Source organism: Eublepharis macularius, chromosome 5, assembly GCF_028583425.1.
Source record: "Eublepharis macularius isolate TG4126 chromosome 5, MPM_Emac_v1.0, whole genome shotgun sequence".
Lineage (NCBI taxonomy): Eukaryota > Metazoa > Chordata > Lepidosauria > Squamata > Eublepharidae > Eublepharis > Eublepharis macularius.
The window spans coordinates 147,062,858-147,083,913 of record NC_072794.1 but is presented as its reverse complement, the minus strand read 5'-3'; the positions used below and the strand labels follow the sequence as shown (position 1 = coordinate 147,083,913).

At 40.6% G+C, this 21,056-nt stretch overlaps 1 protein-coding gene across 3 annotated transcripts in view; it reads right to left on the bottom strand.

Moving 5' to 3' along the window:
• Positions 1-20,952, bottom strand: part of CSE1L (chromosome segregation 1 like) — a 36,165-nt gene extending 15,213 nt beyond the window's left edge. Inside the window, exons 1-11 of one of the 3 annotated variants that reach the window (XM_054981020.1) lie at positions 20,868-20,952; positions 14,127-14,222; positions 11,412-11,554; positions 10,185-10,286; positions 7,604-7,749; positions 7,359-7,449; positions 4,645-4,752; positions 3,936-4,028; positions 3,267-3,434; positions 3,044-3,173; positions 1,922-1,987 (exon numbers count right to left, since the gene is read on the bottom strand). In XM_054981020.1, coding sequence (XP_054836995.1) covers positions 1,922-1,987; positions 3,044-3,173; positions 3,267-3,434; positions 3,936-4,028; positions 4,645-4,752; positions 7,359-7,449; positions 7,604-7,749; positions 10,185-10,286; positions 11,412-11,554; positions 14,127-14,211 — 1,132 coding nt within the window. In that variant the 5' untranslated portion in view covers positions 14,212-14,222; positions 20,868-20,952. The other 2 variants (XM_054981022.1, XM_054981021.1) reach the window with 2 other exon arrangements.
• Positions 20,953-21,056: the final 104 nt, after the last annotated feature.

Here is a 21,056-nt window from a genome sequence, read left to right as displayed (position 1 = left end):
GAAGCCAGAAAGGCTATCACACTTCTGTCATTCTGCAGATTGTGTAAAATAGGATTGTTCACAAGGACACTTTTATAAAAAGAGGTTAAAAAAAGTTAAAGGTAGACTCCTGTGCAAGCACCAAGTCATTACTGACCCATGGGGGGATGTCGCATCACGACGTTTTCTTGGCAGACTTTTTACGGGGTGGTTTGCCATTGCCTTCCCCAGTCATCTAAACTTTATAAAAGGAATAGGTCTATAATTTAATAGAATGATTCAAGAGGACACTTCATTATAAAAGGAACATATTGTAGTCTACTCCGATGTTTACTGGGGTGGTTTTGTCCTGCTCTTAATGCATTTAATCTTTAAATTCCATTTGGGGCACTGCTTATGATATATCCTGCATGATACTGTTTTCTTTTGCATTTTTTCTAATGTTGTAAACGTAGTCATATTGAATTGTTTAGTAGATGCCTTGTGCTGTCTGCTTACATTGTTTACATCACATGATATGCCTTGAGTCTCAGCGACAAAGGTGGGGTATGAATAAAGTAAACAAATAACTATTTGTTTCTTCTCAAAAAGCAAAAAAACCCTCATTCTTGACAGGCTAGTAATACTGAGTCAGTCTCCTCGCCATTATAAGACGTAACCGGATACAAAGATAAATCAGTTTAATTATTAGCATTCAATAAATTCTACCATAGAATTTTACTAGAAAACTGAATTTAGAAAGCTATCTAGTCTAGAAGGATGGCCTGCATCCTGTGGGCACTGCATTATGACACACAAACTCTTGCTACTTGGTCGTATGCATTACTAAGAAGTAAACGCCAGAGAGTTCATTGGAGACTTTGTCTCAAGTGGGTATGCAATGTATTCATATCTTCGAATAAGTAGTTAGTGGAGCACCGTAACCCATGTCTGAGCTAGGCCTTCTGAAGGTGCCACCATGCAAATCTGATAGCTGCCCGTACAAATGCATTCTGTTGTGGCTCCCACCTTATGGAATTCTCTAGTACTCATAGGAACTCATAGTACTCACAGGCAGATCATGAGAGGGAGGGCAGGAAGGGTTACGTCAGTGCTTAGTTCTTGTGGCCCCTTCTTACATGCCCAGGGTAATGCCAATAGCCACCTTGGGGTCAGGTAGCAATTTTGCCCAGGACAGTTCAGCTAGGGATCCTGACAGTGTTTGGCCATCTTCTGGGCATGGAGCAAGGGTCACTGGTTGTGTAGGGGGGAAGGAGAGGTAGTTGTGAATTTCCTGCATTGTGCAGAAGGTTGGACTAGATGACCCTGAAGGTACCTTCCAACGCTATGATTCTATGAATAAGTCATATATATGAGAACAAAGGGAAAGTACTGCTGTAAAAAGGATGGAGCAGTGTATTACTTACAGGACGGTCTCCAGGTCACTGATATAAAGCAGAAGTATATGCATATCTGCTTGGGACAACCTTGGAAACTGATACATTTCCAGAAGTATAAGGATGTGGATATTAATTAATTGAAGGCACAGCAGGTGACTTACCATATGTCATGCTGCTGAAATATTTTCACATACACACCCAATCTTTTAACAACTGTAATACAACTATCAACACAAGTCAGGAAGCAGTTAATACTCCGATCAAGCAAATTTGCTTTAAGGACCATCAAATGAATCCCATCAAATGAGTTTTGAAAACTCATTATCCTGGAAATATAGTTGGTCTTTAAGGTGCTACCCAAATCTTGCTCAACTACTCTAGCCAGAATCTCAGGACAAATGCAAAAATACACCCATTATATACCTGAAGCCTAAAGGACAACAGCATTTAATACAATAATAGCTGACTGCCTACTTTAGGGTCAAAAGATTTTCCATTTTCAGTATCAAACTCCAGCAAACTGCATCAAGTTCTTTAGCACCAATATAAAAATCTGTGATTACCTGATCCTTCCAAATCTCTTCGTATATATTCTTCAGAATTATCTTCAAAAGCTTCTTCATCAGCCGCTGCAGAAGTAGGTCGTAGAAACATTTTAAAATCAGTCACATCCACTAAGATTTGTGTTAATATTAAACAATTGTTGTAAATAATGTATTAAGTTTGCAATACACTTTTTAATTGCACTGGGGCTGAAAAGCCACCAATAATTTCAGCTGGAAATGCCAAATACAAAACTCTTTTATGAGCTATTTCTGATTCAGACCAGGATCCAAACCATCATGGAGCTAGCTTCATGAGCCCAGGCAGGAGTCTGACTTGCTTTTTAAAAGAGAGCTCTCTCTTGTTGCACTACAAACTGTGTATGAAACTGAGGGATTATTTAAAAGCCCTTCGTGATCAAAGAAAAAAAACCCTTCATCTGGTCCTCTGTAAACAGCATGAGTCTCATTAGCTCCTGGACTCTACTGGCACGCACTTTATATAATAGTCAATACATTTTGATGATTACTAAGAATAGAAAGAAACTTTTGAGAACAACATACTGGGGAAAACAGAATACTTCAACAGCTCTTACCATGAGCATATTTCTTAACCTGAAAGCAAACTCTACTTTTAAGTGAAAGAAATAAGACTTTGGAGGCAGTGAGGTGAAACTCAACTTCTCCAGGAAAGTAGTTTCAGGTGGGTGGCTGTGTTGTCTGTAGTAGAAGAGGAAGATCTGGGCCCAGGAGCACCTTAGAGACCAACTATATTTCCAGGGTGTGAGTTTTTGAGAGTCTGATGAAGGCAGCTTCCAACTTTTGAAAACTCATATCCTGGAAATATAGTTGGTCTTTAAGGTGCTACTGGGCCCAAATCTTGCTCAACTTCTCTAGAGGTCTGAAGTAATTTCACTACTCACTATTAACATGTATAAGCAGAGGAGCGCGTTTGCTATTCTACCTACTCAAATTCATGTTGTTATGTTAGCCTATTTAGTATGTTAGTCAGCAAAAAGCTATCACACTGGCTATCACTTAAACTTTCTGACATGATATACAAAATGTCCTCCATTGAGTATTTAGCAGTGTGTGTTTCCTGGAGAAACTATCGAGCTTCCTTTTAAAAAGTAAAAATATTACCTCTGAATTCCATGTTGGGAACAATGACTTTTTCGCAAATACTCGTCAGCGTATTCTGGTCTTCAAACAGGTGTGTATAATGGGGTCTCTCACAAACTGAAGCCAGAAACTGAATTGCATTACTTACCAACTGGAAGACAAGCCATAAAGTCAGTTTAGTTTAAACAAGTACTAAAAAGTTCATCTCCAGCTGGAGAGAAAAGACCCATATAGATAAACTTACCAAATCATATTTAACTTCTTGACCAGTTGTGACTAATAAATTCCAAATTGCTGTGACAAAACGGGGCAGGTAAGGCTGAAATTCTTCATCATACTTTTGGGCATACAAAGCTGCATTATCACAAATTTGGGATTTCAAAAGTTCTAGCAGACCAGCTTCCTCTTCATCCTGATAATAAATAAAAACACCCCCCCAAACCCTTTATTATCTATTTTTAATAATAATAATAATAAATAATAACGTTCAATTTATATACTGCCCTTCAGGACAACTTAATGCCCACTCAGAGCGGTTTACAAAGTATGCCATTATTATCCCCACAACAAAACACCCTGTGAGGTGAGTGGGGCTGAGAGAGCTCCAGAGAACTGTGACTGACCCAAGGTCACCCAGCTGGCTTCAAGCAGAGAAGTGGGGAATCAAACCCGGCTCTCCAGATTAGAGTCCCACGCTCTTAACCACTACACCAAACTGGCTTTTTACCATTTTTACCCTACCTTTCCCATACAAATATGCTTATGTCACAAAATATTAAAAATGACAGCAACAGAGATAACATTTTATTATTAAGCTGAAGGATATAGACAGTTCTATTTCTTTGTTTGTTAGACAAGCCTGAAATGTTGTCCATTACATGAAACTTTACAAAAGGTTTATGCAATTACTTACATCTGTCTGTAAGAGTTTGTTATCCAAAGTTAAAAGGTTGTGGAAATTCATCATCCAGGTTTCCATGTTATCTTCAAAAAATTCAGGAAGGTCCTAACAAAATTAAGATCCAGATTTTAAATTAATTTGTCCAATTAGATAACATTTATTTAAATTTATATTTTTCCTTCTATTTTGGCAAGTAATCTGCTTAAAAAAGTAGTATCACTTGAGGAAGAATATCAGCGCACCCACTCATGGATCCTCTGTCATGGTGCATAAAAGTTACAGTTAAGGACTTTTAAATTGGAAATTCCATTGTCTATTCTTAAATAAGTCTAGCACTCTCAGATTAGAAACTCTAAAAAGCCATTACTCCTTTTTTCCTGTTGTCTCCTATCATAAGTTTATTAAACTGACTCTTATGAGAAGAAACAAGTGGCATCCAAATCTGAAAGACCAAGATTGTATTTTAATGCCAAGCGAGAATTTGCTCCTTCCTTTAATTTGTTAGCGCTTCTTAAAGTAATTATTCTAGCACATTTACATATCCAGATTTCTGAGGATTTAAAATATTTCATCATCTTTGACTAGTAATACTGTGATCTTTGATCACCCACCCATCCCCTCTTGAAGCTGCTCTTTGAATTTTCAGGCACCTTGGACATGTTAGAAGATGGCTCAGATTTATCGACTAGTAGGAAAACGAATTAAAATAAAGACGGCTTACTTGAAAATTTAAACTGTAGAACAGTTTAGCAATCAGGATTAGAGAGGAGAAGAGCACTTTCAAAGCACTGGCATCATTGGCATGAGTACTGCAAAGCTCAATTGTGGCCTAGACAAAAAGATTAACACCGCCAGCAAGATGTAAGTACAACACACTAGACAATGTTTCATTTTGATTCCAAATACAGTACTAAGAGCTTGAACAACTCTAGAGGGTAAGAGTTCAATATCCTCCTCCTGTTCTCCCAGTGATGAGATGCATGCACACACTATCAGTTACTATGTTCAATTCAAGGTATTGGCTATCACATACAATGCTCTTCATGGGCTTGGCCCATCTTATCTATGGGACCGACCTCTCCCTATGTTCCACCACAGCAGCTGTAAGGAAGTGGTCTCAGAGAAATGTATCACTAAAGAGATAGGGACTACAGACTTTACTACTATGTATTATCTGTTGGTTTAAATATAATCCTACTAGGTAGTTCTACGTTGCTTAATATGACAGTCTTAGAATTGCTTATACTCTGTTTCAGCATTTCTTTAACTCTGTGTTACATTTCTGCTGGTTTAAATCTTTACAAATTTGCATTTATATACAGTATTACATTGTTTATTGAAACGTCTTTGAAACTGACTGTATTAACTCGCATGGCGCAATCACCTTGAATCTCAGTGAGAAAGGCAGACTATAAACAAACAAAATTAAATAAAAATAAAATTTTCTCAATTTAGCTTCAAGTTTTACTTATCCTTGATTATCATATTAATGGAAGGGGATGTACCATCCAACGAATGTGAGACGTGGGTGCAAATTTCATCTCAGCAGCAAAATTGAGCCACTTAATATAAATGCATCAGCCTTACAGATGTATACTTCATGCATCTGATGAAGTGAGCTCTGACTCGTGAACACTTATGTTGGAATTAATTCAGTTAGCCACTAAGGTGCACTGAACTCCTGCTTTATTATGCTGCTGCAGTCTAACTTGACTAGACATCTGGAACAGTATGTTAGTATCTTAGCCCGTAAAATAAAATTAGTGATGCCATATCCAAAAGCAACACTGAAAGGTGGCTGTGAAGGAAAAAAGAACTTTCCACAGATAATGGGCACTAAGAATTCAATTCTCTTGCATTCGGTTTCGTTTTCTCAGCCATGTCGGACGCTCCTCTTTGCAGGTCCGAGAGGAAGCGCCCGAGCACCCTGTCCGGGCGGCTGATCTGCGAAGATTAGCCCCCAAAACTCCCAGTGAGGGAGGCTGGGTCCGGGACGCTGCGGGAAGAGCCCCCCCGGAATCAATGCGGGGGGTTAATTGCCCGTTTGTCCCTACGGAGGCCGGCAGACGTGCACGGCGCCTCGAGTGCTGCCGGGCCATGGAAAACGGCAAAGAGCAGAATTAGGCGAAAGCCTGCAAGTAAGCGAATCCCTTCTGTTACTACAAGCGCACGTGAAGGAGTGGTGGGATCTGAAGCTAAGAAGGCTTGTTCTTCCCCTTCACTGAGTTTCAGAATCTGGTTGGCGGTTTCCCCCCCCCCCCTAAAATGGCAACAAAAAAACAAAGTCCCGCTCTGGGCAAGTCAGTTTCGGCTGCCCTGAAGGGAGAGTCGTTGGAGGAAGTAGTGCGGAGGGCGGTTGGTGAAGCCATAAAACCCTTTGTTGACAAGCTGAACGAAACAGATCAAAGGGTGGGCTTAATTGAGAGCGAAGTGAAAACCATTAAGGAAGCAGCGGGGGGGGCAGAGAAGTCTGCTCGGGAAAGTGCGTCACTCGTGAAGGCTACGAATAAAGAGCTTAAGCTGGTGGAGAACCAGCTGATCGGGCTACAAGTGGAACGAACACAGACAATTTTGCGCCTCCAGAATGTGAAAGAGGAGGAAAATGAGGATTTACGGGGTCTGGTCTCGGAACTACTGGCGACACCCGCGAGGGCAACTAAAGAAGAAGTAAAAAGCGCCATTTTGGAAGTCCGTCGGGCTACTTCAAAATATGCAATGAAGCGTCAGCTGCCTCGCGAGATCATCATTGATTTTTCATCTAAGAGGATCCGGGACACTATCCTATATAATTCATACAATGCAGATTTGGACTTTTTGGGTAATAAAGTTAAGATATTGAAAGACGTCCCATTTCTAGTTCGGAAAAGACGTTTTAAGTATAAAAAGTTCGCAGCTCTTCTGAGAGAACGTGGAATAAAGTACAAATGGTTATTTCTGGAAGGAATCTGGTTCAGTCACAAAGATCAAGCTTTCAAGATATTATCAGAAGATCAACTAAGGGATTTTGAGGATAAAAATCCGGAATTTCAGTGCACCAAGCAAGACGAAAAGGAGAAGTCTGGGGGGGGGGGGGAGGAAACGAGCACTGCGGCTGCAGTTGCTCAGAGAGAATTGCGTCCGGGACCCAGGAGGGGAAGGAAAATTTAATTTGAATTTAAATTGTAATTTGCATTTAGTAAGGTCAACCACTCCATCAATATAACATAAAGCTTTAACTTTTGAATAATGGCAGTATGAAGGGAAAACATTTTGTGTAGCATAGTTGTTACATGTTATAGTTGTTGTGTTTTTTTTTCCTTCCTCCCCTTGTTCCCTTTCTTCCCTTTGTATTGTTAGTTAATGTAGTTAATAAAAAATAAAAATATTATAAAAAAATTAAAAAAAAAAAGAATTCAGTTCTCTTTTAAGTAAACTCTAGTTTTCACAATGTTGTACCTTAAAAAGATTTGTCAGTGGTAGTGCAAAGGCATCAAGGACAAGTTTGATCTCCGTCCATAGTTCATTTGATTTAAATTCATGACGGTACCTGTCAAAAAACAGAAGTCATACTAATGTGTATCTGATAATTTCTAAGGAGGGCTGACAGTCAACAGTGAAAAGAAAACGAGGCAGTAGTCTAAAGCTATTCTTGCTACAACAAAGCTTTTGCTTTCAAATCGAAACTTGATCCTTCCCCATACCTTTTAAATAAAGAGTGTGCTGTGCGAAGGACTCCGTTAATAACATGGAAGTCTCCACTCTGAAAGCGATTCACCATTTCTGTTAGCAGGTCAGGCCATTTCTGAGGGAAATCTTCTCTACCAATAATGCTGATGGCATCACTTAACTAGAAAGAAATTATAAACATACAGTGATTTGTAAGAAAATATAAAAGCTAATGACAAAATTGAGGCTATCGCACTTTGGTCACATCATGAGAAGACAAGATTTTTTGGAAAGTCAATAATGCTGGGAAAAGTGGAAGGCCTAAAACAAGATGGCTTGACTCAATAAAGGAAGCCACAGATTCCAGTTTGCAAGATCTGAGCAAGTCTGTTAATGATAGGACGTTTTGGAGGACTTTCATTCATAGAGTTGGAAGCGACTTGATAGCACATCACACACACACAAGAAAATATATCATTAAACACACATTAAGTTGCCTGATACTGAATCACACCATTGATGCATCCAGGTCAATACTGTCTACTCAGACTGGCAGCAGCTCTCCAGGGTCTTGAGTAGAGGTCTTTCACATAATCTACCAACTGATCTTTTTAGCTGGAGATGACAAGTATTGAACCTGGGATACTCTGCATGTCAAGCAGATGTTCTACCACTGAGCCACAGCTCCCTCCCCCTCAAGTTGCCATAGTGTTATCTAAATGAAGGACTATAGTATTGTGCTAAACACAAGGCTGCTAATGAAAATAGCTGAAATGTGCCTACTGGTTCCCACACTCCCTACACATTGTGTAGCATGCCCCAAAGTCACAAGTTCATATATTTCTGTGCTTCGTATATTTAGCAACTTACTAGCACAATATGTACATGAGAGGAAAAAGGAATGCCATGATGTCAGCACGTAGACAAGCTTTACTGGATGTGTTGTACAGAGAGCTAGACATGCCACTGGCAGCAGCTGCCCATTTAGTATCACATCCAGTTTGGCCTCCAATTTATAGAATCTACATCAAATGTTCTTGGCTTATATGCACCTGTGCACATTCATGCACATTCTGTCTCCCGGGCATCAAATTAGGGCAAAATATTGCCATGTGAGCACTGGAAAAAGTCACCATAGAATAAAAATACTAGCTCACACTTAATTGATCAAAGATCTATCCAAATGTCTGTGGTATGATATTCTCCCCACCTTCTTCTCTGAACTACTCATCTGAGATAATATCTGTTTCTCTGTAGGACCTTAGACAACACTTCAAGAGTTTATTCTGACCTCTTCACAGTATCAGCTGTATTGGAAATATTGAGAAGAGATGAATCAGATCCTTCTGAATTGTTAATGCAGGCTCTCCATCACCTTTAAGAACAAATAACTACAATGTGTCTTGCAGAGACAAGAGGCCTGTATCCTACCACTTGATTGGAAGCCTTCCCCCGAAAAAGAACCTTCTTTCAATTAAGTAGTTCTTCCTCTAGAGGAAGCATTGCTTAAGTTGGAGGAAGGCTTCCAGCTTAGCTGAGCAGAGCTTCATGATGAAACAGAAAAGAGGAGGGCTCCTCCGAGTCTGGAAAACTACCCAATTACAAAGAGAAAAACTTCGGAGGTACACTGGAAATTAAATGAATACATTTTTATAATTTTTGTTGTGCAGAGTGCAAAGTGCCAAAATATAATTCCTAATAAATATTATATATAAATCTCCAATAAATACTTACAAAAATACATATAAATTCAATCAAGAGTCCAACCGGTATATTTTCACGACTAAGGTGATGAAGTGAAACCTCCGGAGATGTAGTTCATAATGTTAAATCCTTTTTCTGTTCTTTTGTAGAACCCTTGTGGAGTTTCCTCAAAGGACAATGTAGTCTAGTGGTTATAGTCTAAGGCCAAAAATTATGGCTGAAGAGCCATGACCATCTCCTCCCTATTTATGCATAGCAAGTAGAGATAGGCACGAACCGGGAAAAAACTGTGTGGTTCATCGCATTTCACGAACCACGAACTTTCACGAACCTGCTCCAATTTGCGAAATGGTTTGTTTGGTTTGTGAAAATGTCACTTCCGGGTCAGCAGAAGGTCTGCAGGAAGTCCCTCCCCTGTTGCCTAGGAAACTGATTGATCGATGCCAGGCTGTCTGCAGTGACAAACCAAACGAACCAGCTTAGTTTGTGGCGGTTCATCAGAAATGGGCTCTGACGAACTGCTGGTTTGCGAACCACAAACTGGTTCAGTTCATGCGTAACTCTGGTTCGTATTTCAGTTTGTGCTCATCTCTAATGGCAAGGCATGAGCTGCCCCAAGGCCACAGAACCTGGATTCCCATTCCTGTCCATCCATGCTTTACTGAGCTAAGAAATCATGGGTTTTCTGAGATGAAATAATTATTAATATATAGACAGATATTTAAAAACATATCTATGTTTGAAAGGATATACCGATATCCCAGCTTTGTTTTAAAATTATTTGCTTAAATCATGTGTTATTGTATCTTATTTTGAAATGAGTATTTGGTAACACATCTTTCTCCTCTGCACATACACAAACCTCCCCTGTTGAAATAAGCAGGCTTCTATTTGATGTCATTGTCTCCTTACCTGCTTTTGAATTTGTTCTGGACTGCTAAGCATCAGGTGTACTATGTTGGATTTAATGGCTACTCTGTCTGCTTCACAAATTTTGTTTGGTTCATCTTCGATCTACAAACAAAATGTTAAATACATTTTGACAATGCCCAAGGTGGCTTAAAAATATAGAAATAAAACACATAAAATAATGCATATCAACTGCAACTGATGCAACATATACCATCACCAGCTGCCAGAGACATTCATTAGTTATTTCTGCCAAAGATGCATCAAAATAAGTCTGCTTTGCACCTTTTATGGAAGTGAGATTGTGGAAGCTAGCTGTACTACATCCAGCAGGCTGTTCCAAAGTGTGGAACAGCCTGCTGGATGGCCATGGAAAACGAGCATACATGTGCTGTACATAAGTGGACCTCTCATAGAGAGAGGACTGCCGAAAGTGATGCACCTGACAATCTTAATTGGTGCAAAGGATCATGTGGGGAAAGGTGGTCTACTAAATATGTGGGTCTCAGGCTGTGAAGGGCTTTAAAAGTAGCAATTAGCACCTTGAATTGTGCCCAGAAACAAACAGGTAAGCAGTGAAGCTGCTCAAGCACTGGTGTCATACTGGTTAATAATTCAGGGCAGTGTTTTGTGCCAACTGAAGTTTCAGAAGTTTTCAAAGGCAGCCCCACATATAATGCATAACCATTTATCCTCAAGGTTACAGTGGCATGGATCGGCATTACCAGTTACTAGCATCACAACACCAGCTGTATCTCCGCAAACAAATGTTTTCACAGAGAAAAATCTGGACAAGCTCAGTGCGTCTCAAACTAAAGGGACACTTCATACAGTTAGTGACAAATCCTTTAAAAGGTGGATCAAGATATTTGCATCAGCGAATGCTCTAAGTGGCAGATGGAATGCATGAAACCAGAAACTTCCAGTCTCTGATAAAAAGTTCACTAAGTCTACAATCAAACAGCCTGACAATGGCCCCAGCTGTACGGTCTACATTGTGGCATCTAGATGCATTGGGCAAAATGGGTGACATCTGCTGACCAAAGCAAGCAAAATTCTCCTAAGGTGCTGGTTTTAAAAGAGCAGCACAGAGGCTGCTATTGCATAGCTTTAGTTGTCAGTTCTCTTGCCAAACTTCCACTGTTACTCACACAAGCTCAAGGGCTACTTGCAGTTCTATAGGATCCAATCCCTATGTTATGTGCTGGCATGATTTACCAAAATACTTACAATTCTCCAGTTCCTTTTAATGTAATTCTTGAATGTGACAGAGGCACAGACTTTGATAACATTATCCTGTGACTTCTCCAGCAGTGTTAACAGTAGTAGTGGGTAATTTTGGCTTCCTTCAACCGATTCAAGGAATTTTTCCGCTGGAAAGTAATGCCCTGAAGTTAGCTTAAAGTTTTAACAATTTACAGTTTACTTCAATAGCAGTCAGGCAGATGTTAATATTTAATATGGCTGATAGAGGGAAGCAATAGAAATGAATATTTTCATGTTTGCTATACTTTCAGTCTGACAAGTACTACATTTCTTCCCTGACAACTGCAACCAATTCTGAATACAGATTCAGCGGCTGCTGCTTAAATTCTGAATCCCTACTCATTTCTGATAAACCGGCACAGTCCAAACAATCTTCCTCTCTTAGTTTCTTTAGACTTTTAATATGCAATTCAACAAAATAAGAGTACCCACCCAGTTTCAAATGTTATTAGGAAAAATCCTACTTAATAACTGATTATTTAAAAGTAACACTGTACTAAGCAGAGAAAAAAGGCAGTAATGTACTAGTATATTTGAAGTCTGGAACATATAGAAGCTGATTAATTAAATACATTTTATATATTTTGCAGAACTGAATATCTGAATATTGATAATATAGATTATATTTTTGTGTTTGTAGAAAGTACTGTATTGTAGGGGTGTGCGTTTTGGGTCTCCAATTCGGAAAAAATACCCGAATCGGACCCGATTCGCAAAGATTCGGGAGTTCTGAAACGGCCCCAGCATACTGGGGCTGTTTTGGAAACCCTGAATCAAAGATTCCAGAAGCTATTTGTGTAGCTTCGGGAAGCTTCAGGTCAAGGAGTTGAAACGTCCTTCTCCCTGACGCTGCACTGTGGCAGGGAGAGGGGCATTTCACCCCCGACTCAGCCGCTTGTCAGGGGTTTCCCTGACAAGTGGCTGAGTGCAGCCTGCCAGGGTTTAAATTTCCCTCTCTGTGCTGCTGCGCAGTGGCACAAAGAGGGAAATTTAAATCTCCGACTCAGCCGCTTGTCAGGGGTTTCAGGGGTGACAAGCGGCTGAGTGCAGCCTGCCAGGGTGAAATGCCCTTTTAATTTTTAATCTATTGGGTGACTCAATCACTCAACGAAGGGGAGATGGAGGAATTTCCCCGTCTCCCCTCCATCGGTAAAAGAGGCAGCGGCGGCCACAGCAAATTTGAGCTTGCTAAGTCGCTGCTTTCTCCTTCACCCGACGGAGGGGAGGAATTTCCCCGTCTCCCCTGCATCAGGTGAAGGGGAAAGTGGTAGCCTGGCAAGTTTAAACTTGCTGCGCCGCCACATTCATCCAATGGAGAGAAGATGGAGGAATTCCCCCATCTCCTCTCCATCCGGTGGATGAGGCAGCGGCAGCTGAAGCATGTTTAAACTTGCTGGGCTACCACTTTCTCCTTCACTCGACAGAGGGGAGCTGGAGGAATTTCCCTGTCTCCCCTCCATTGGGTAAAAGAGGCAGCGACAGCAGCAGCAAGTTTCAGCTTGCTGAGTCGCTGCTTTCTCCTTCACCCGACAGAGGGGAGATGGAGGAATTTCCCCATCTCCCCTCCATCGGGTGAAGGAGAAAGCAGCAGCTCGGCAAGTTTAAACTTGCCACGCTGCCACTCATTCACCCAATGCTGGGTTGATGGAGGAATCCCCCCGTCTCCCCTTCATCACGTGGATGAGGCGGCAGCAGCTGGAGTGAGTTTAAACTTGCTGGGTCGCTGCTTTTTCCTTCACCCAATGGAGGGGAGATGAAGGAATTTCCCTGTCTTCCCTCCATCGCGTGAAGGAGGCAGCAGCGGCCACAGCAATTTTAAACTTGCCACGCTGCTCTTCATTCATCTGATGCCAGCTAGACAGGGGGATCTCCCCCGTCTACCCAGTGTTGGGTGAAGAGGAGGCTGCGGGGCAAGTTTAAACTTGCCACACCGCCACTCACTGACCTGTTGCCAGGGAGATGGTATTCCCCCCCTCTTCCCAGCTTGCTGCTTCGGAAATTGCTTATTTCCAACTCTTTTTCCTGCTTCATAAATTATGAAGTGGGAAAACCAAATATTTTTTGCTGCACACCCCTACTGTATTGCTTTCCATGTTTAAGAAGCTAACTGCCTGAAAAATTTTCCTATCCTAAAGCTAGTAAGTACAAGGCTGCAAAATATGATCCCTTATTTTACTGAAATTCTTTCTGCATCTCTTGCAATTCCCACTTGTTATACCTGATCAGAATTTTGTACCAAAATGATTTTTATATGCAACTGAAATTTTAAAGTGCAGTTTTGGAATTCTACTGTTGCAGGCTTTGAAGAGAAAAACTGCCAAAATTCGGAATTATGCACAAGCACCTGCTTGGCTTCAAACCACAGCTGATACTGTCTTCTTCTCGACTCCCAACATCATGAGTGTTATTTTGTGGCACTGGCAGACTAAACGTCAGCCCACTCCTTGTCATACATGAAGTTCTCTGTGACTTGTTTATTTGATTACCAGGATGCTGTTTCAGATAAAAGTCAGGTCCCAGAAAGTTTCAAGCATGTTTCTCTTTAATATAGAATGCTATTTTGCAAAACCCTTATTCTTGAGCAATATACCATTACTTCTGAAAAAATCTAGTAAACATTTAAGGCTGAGAATGGCTAAACAGACACAGAACACAAATGCTTGCATTTTAACTGTTTACCTGGACGCCTTATAGCAGGATCAGGATCTAGTGTCTTCTTCAAATATTCAGTCAGAGTCTGCAAATTGGCATCACTCAACTCCATAACTGTAGAACCTAAAAATTAACAAAATGTTCTTGAATACACTTTTAGGTGACAGATAAACAACTATGAGACCCATTTTATGCTTCTCAACACACATCTGTTGCTTTGTTCAGGACACTGGTGTGAGAACATCTCCCTGTAATGCCAGAAAATACAATATACTAGAAACTTTCCTATCAACAAAAATTAGATAACTTATTACTAAAGCAGAAATAACTTGCCATTTACATGTGCAACTACCATCCGTTGCACCCTATGTGGCTTTTTCAACCCATTTACACATCTAAAGGATGACTTCTCAAATACTGTCACCAAGTTCTATAAATGTTGTAGAAACACTGATTTGGTTCACTGATTTATAGAATACCAGCAGACACCTCTGCAAGTCACAGCTAAAGACCAGTTTGAGAACCACAGGTTAAAGAATCAGTATTTTCCTGCCATGGGGAGCTTTCAAGATAAATGTTTCCAGAACAACAGGGTTTTTGAAAAATACAAATGCTATGCCAGGAGCATGCGATTAGACAGACAGCCCTGAAACCAAAACCAGTTTACATTCGTATGTGCCAAAAAAGGATTTTTCCACAGCATACCATTTAACATGGTGCTTTGAGCCTATCTATTCACTCTGCTGCACAAATAACTTATCTAACTATTGGAAAAATATTTCAGTTATTTTATATGTGCAAACATCATACATTTAAACTCCCAGGCTACTAGGGTGCCTAGAACTTTTCCTGTCCTGCCCATCCAATTATTCATGCAGTCTATCGCAATCCACAGTATTGCTCTTTCCCCCACAGCACTGATCCTTTATATGCCTCATGTTTCTCACAATGCCCATTCAAGGGCAGCTTTCAGAAAAATTTTCAGACTGAAAGAAATGAAAATCACCCACATTATACACAAGAAAAATTAAACAGGACTAGCACTTCTTCACACATCAGCCAACTAGTAAACTGCAACATAAATGAACTCTAATCCTCATGAAAATTCTTACTGTGTTTTTTCAACAACAAAAGAGACCATTGGTTCTAAAAATATACTAAAGTAAATTCTTTTTAAAAAACCCTATAGCCTCAGTGATACTAGTTTTCTAGAAAATTTTGATTTGCAGAAATTTCCAATGAAAATTGATTGGGATCTGATGTATGTGTATTTGACATATTTAATAAACAAAACTAAAGAATTCCAGAAGAGAACATGAATTTGCTAGCTACATCAATATTCTTATGAAACCTTGAAAGCTTTCATAAGTCAAAGATACTTTATCAGAATTACATTACATAATACATAAACAAAGGCTACTGGGAGAAGGAGGGGGAGGAGTTTTACAGATAGATGCCAAAAGGCCCAGGAGCCCAAGACATGTGTCTTATATTAAATTGCAGAGCACAGGCAAAAACATAATGCAAAAACATAATGCAGTCTAAAGAGTAACAGATTCAATGAATTAGTAAAAAAAGATGAATATGAATATAAATAAAGTAAATTGCTTTACACAGCCAGCGAGCCAACAAAAGAAATAAACCATGTTCATTTGACATGTTATATAAATCTTTCAACTGCTTCTCAATAGCCAAAATAAGCTGAACAGCAACGTATCAGAAAAGCAAAGCAATAAGACACACTTACTAGGGTATATTTAATTTATTATGAATATTTAGATCCTGCTCTCTCTCTTTTTTAAAATTTCATTTATACCCCACCTCTCTCTTCCATGGGGAACTAAAGTGGCTCACATCATTCTCCTCTCCTCCATTTATCCTCACAACAACCCTGTGAGGTGAGTTAGGTTGAGAGTTTGTGACCAGCCCAAAGTTCAGTCCATTTCCGTGACAGAACAGAGAATTAAACCCAGGTCTCTCAGATCGTAGTCTGTCACTCTAGATACTACATCACACTCAAAACTGGAACTCTTATTTATTTACTTCCTTTACAGCCCATCTTTCTTCCCAACAAAAACCCACAGCAACACTGTTCTTTTTTCCTCCATCTTATCCTAACAAAATTCTGAGGTAGGTTAGGCCAAGAGCACGTGACTGGCCCAAAGTTACCACCCAGCAAGCTTTCATGGCAGAGCAGGAATTTGAACCTGGGCCTCCCAGATCCTAATCCAACACTCTAACCACTATACCACCCTAGCTCTTGCTTGTTCTGCCTGAAGCACTTCCATCAGTGCTAGAAGATCTGCTAATGCAAAAGGCAGAGAGAAGTAATTTTGCTCACTTTCCTCTTCCCAATGCAGCCATCTGTATTGAGTACCTTTTCATACACACAGGACCCCAACTTTGAACACTGCTCTTTGATGCTGACTGGTGGCTGCCTCACCAATGCCTTTTGTTGGTGCTGCATAAGCAGGTCCCAATCCACAATGCTTACTTCTGCCCCTAAGTTTCTGGACTAGCCCTCATGCACTGATCCTCTGCATCCTGAAAAGGCACTCTTGAAAGTTCAGGGCTTTTTGGTTGCCATCCTCAACACAGCACAATAGAACATGAGGACAGGGTTGGAAGAAAAATACCAGAGAGCTCTAGTTCATGTGTGAAAATTCTTGGTTGCATGCACATGGTTCTTTGGAGCCAGTCCACGGTAAGTAATGACAACATATGTGGCCCTTAAATCTATTTTCATGTTGGGGTACAGACAACATAATTGATATTAGGTAGTACTTTACTCACCATAATTATCGTTAGTAACCTTTATCAGTAAAGGATTCTGCTAAAGGTTCAGAAAAATTTTGGAGAAGTACAAAAGGGACCATTTGAGGAGTCTGAGGTGATCTTGGACATGGTGCTAGAGATCCCTAGAGTCACTGTATTGGGTGATTTGAACATTCACATCATAGTCTGGTGCAACTGAGAACTTCAGGGACTCCACAGGACTGTCCTAGATCGTACTCAGCCCCTCACATACCTGCTGGATTTATTTTTCTACATTGACCAAGGTTCTAATCTAAGACAACTGCCTGCTACCTGATTAAGCCACATGTGAAAATGAGTAGTTTCCATAAATCTGATGACTGATTAGTCTGGTCTGTTTGGGAAAGCTTACAGATCCAAAATGGATACTGGAATTCTCTAGGGGATGATGATACAAGGAAAGCTAAGCCAAATTCTTCTCTGCTTCTCCACATTTTCTATTCTAGTGCCAGACTGCAAAAAGGCACACAGCTTTAGCAGCCTGGGTGGATCATCATCTTAGGTTTTTTTCCACACAGGGCTTTTTTTAAGATCAGTTCTGACCCCAAATTGCATTGATTTCTCTCCAGAGTTCTGCATGCACAGTACAAACATCCTGATTTGGTCTCCAAACTGCTTCCCAGGCGTTTGTGTTCTGCACACAGAAAGGTTGCATCTGCCAGAGAATAAATCTTTTTGCGGCTTTCTACAGCTTTTCTCCCTGTGCGCATACCACAGTGTTGCAAGGTAGGTGCTTTAACAAGAAAACAAAAAAACCCTTGATTGACAGGTCCTCAGTTTATCAACTGACAAAACCGATGTGTTCTCTAAAAAGCCCACAGCAGAAATGGGGAATTTTTCTAGTGCAGAAAAAATAAATAGACACTATTTCAATTTGACTCCTTCAAGTATACAATTATAGAGGCCAAAAGCTGATCCGATCCTCACTGATCAAATATCCAGACAAGCTGATGTAAATATCCATGCAGAAGACCCCCTGGCATGAATATAAATAACAATACAGCTTTGTTAATCTTGTTGGGTCTACCACTGACTTTTGATGCTATGAACCACATCATTCTCCTAATATGTTTGGAACAATGATCAGTTTATAATAACAACATTTGATTTTATATACCACCCTTCAGGATGACTTAACACCCACTCAGAGCAGTTTACTATGCCATTATTATTATCCCCACAACAAAACACCCTGTAAGGTGGGTGGGGCTGAGAGAGCCTGAAGCTGTGACTGACCCAAGGTCACCCAGCTGGCTTCAAGTGGAGGAGTGGAGAATCAACCCCAGTTCTCCAGATCAGAGTCCCACGCTCTTAACCACGACACCAAACTGGCTCTATTATAGCTGGATCTCCATGGTTTCAATCGATTTTTGAAATTAATGTCAGAAGATGCTCTTGAGTGAGATCAGTTCAAGAAGAGTTCAATATGTTTGCAACAAATATTTATTTACTTCATTTATATCCCACTTTTCTCCTTAATGGGGGCCAAAAGTCCAAAACTCTAACCACTATGGAATGCTGGCTGACATGATTGCCCAGGCTTTCAAATATCTAACTGAAGTTCCTGGGAGAGGTCATCTGTAGTTCTGGAATATGATAAAATAGAAAAGAACTTTGTAGCCCCCTGGAAACTAACGATTTAAAGCATGAGCTTCTGTGAACATAATACATCTGTTTCCCTTGACAAGACTCTTGTTTTGCTGTAACACATTACCTGGCTGCCCCTTTGGAATCGGGAAAAAAGCATCTCTATTACATTGACCACAAGCCCAGGAATCGCTGTCTGCATCCCGAATCAGTACTTGGAGGCAGTGTTTGTGGGTGGGGGTGGGCAAATAGATTATAGATGAATCCAGACTGTGCCACTCAAGAGAAATCCTTGTGTGTTTTCCCTGTGACAGATAATGTTGGGATTTCCCTGTCTAAATGAACTGGGTCCGCCTGAATCTATTTTTAGAAAAGCGGAGAGGGAAAGTAGGCCAATTTAAGCATGCTATTAAAGCGGCCAGATATAAATCCAGTAAACAAATATTTTAAGATCAGCATAGTGAATAACTCAAGAAATTTATAACACATTCTTCTTGTTAATAAGCACAAGCAACACCAAACTAGTTCTGTCTGCAGAAGAAAAACATACCATTCACAGTTTCTGCTTATTACTTAAAACATTTTCCAGTGTATAACAGATCTCATTGTATCATCTTAGTGAATAACTCTCACTATTTCTTTTATAAGCTTTTACAGTTCCTTTAAACTGAATTACGTTACTTCAAACTCTCTTGAACTCTCAACAATAACGGATTGATGATCACAAGTCTAAACTAATTTTTAATTTTTATTACTACTAAACATTTATGTACTATTCATGGCAATTTAAAGTAACAAAGAGAAAACATGTGGCTCTGTACCAAGGAGTTCTTTTACATTTCTATAGTAAGAGAAACAGCAAAATGAAAGACAGAAGGGAAGAATAAATAGCTTCCAATGAGCGTATATCAGTAGGTCTCTACTGTGAATGAGGACTAAGCAATACAAATATTTCAAGAGCACATTTAAGTTTAGTTGCCAGCTATATTTTACTTGATAAAAGTATGCATATGCATGCCCAAAGAAAAGAAGGAAAAACAAATTCTGCATTCTGCAGCAGATTCTTCAACTAGCATGCTACCTGCAAGCTACAAAACCAAAAATAAAGAAAAGACACACTTCAAGCACAGTCTCAACTGAAGTTGCAGTGAAATGAATTGGATCTTCTTCCAGGTACTTAAAATTGAGGTGAATGCAACCTCATTCTTAAATATGCTACTAGTGATTACAGAGAAAGCAGCAAGGTGGGGCTATGGCTCAGGTGCAGTGGTAGTGCATCTTCTTTTTGTACAGAAAATCCCAGGTTCAATTCCTAGCTTTTCCAGTTAAAAAGGTCAGGCAGGTGATGTGAGTGACTAGAAATTTTGGAGAATACTGCCAGGGTAGAAAATATTGACGTTATAGACCAATATCCTGACTCAATGTAGGCAGCTTCATTTGGGGTCATACTGTTAAAAAGCTCGTTTTGAGCATCAGAGCCCAATGCAAGATTTTACTGATAAAACACATATGATGCTACTTTATACTCTGGATCTTGTAAAGCAACAATACGATACTGAAATCTTATGTGGCGTTTAAAGGTTAAGAGACTAAACTTTGTCATCCTAGAAATTCCTGGCAACCCTCTGTCACAAACTCAAATGCTATTTATCAATTTCTACCTCTGCATAGGAAAGAATACACCATGTTACAGGAGATTGCCAAAACACTGAAACAATGCCAGCAGATCACTTTAAATATGTTAAACACTAAAGAAACATGTGTCCTCTAAGCATATGCAGATTGGCTTTCTCTTACCACTTCGTAACTGCACCAAACTTTTGGCCCCCGCGTATTAAGAGACACCGTACTTCCATAAAAGCTTCAAGTGCACCACGCCTTCTTATAAAAAGACATTAAGGTTTATTGGGTTCCCTTTACACCTAGGAGCAGTAATGAAAATCTATCTCTTTCTTGAGGGTGAAGGTCTCTTCTCCCTCCATCCAGACTCAAGACGTAAAGAAGGGTTTGCTCTCCCCGGGTCGATGGTGATGGAAGGAAAATGGAGAGAGGAAAGAGAGAGACTGAGTGTGTTCAGGCCACACTAGCCCGTCACCCGTCTGAGTGACAACCACGAGGTCCAATCAACACGGGTCTTTTATGGCGGACTAGGCTCAAGAACCATTCGCGGCGCGCGCAGCCAAAAGGGGCGGGCTCAAGTGGACATAGCATGTTCAGATGCGCCTCTCCGTTGCGCGGTGGGCCCGCAGCCCGACCTCCACCCAGGGAAAAAGGCTAGCCTCGAAGGTCTCTCACGGCGTTCCTTCCTCCTACCTCACCTCGCAGGGAGGGAGAAGCAGGTTACCGCTCCCAGCGCCGCACCCTCACCTGACGGGTCTCCCAGCAGCGACTGTGGAAGCAGCAGCAACGCCTCCTAGAGCTCCAGCTCCGCTTCACATTCAAACCTCGGTGAGAGGGCGCGGCGGCTGCGTAATGATGTAAGGACGCGGGAGGCCGCACCGTTTTCCCTCTTGGAACCAATCACAGGCCGGCTCCTCAGAAAGGCCCAGCCAATCT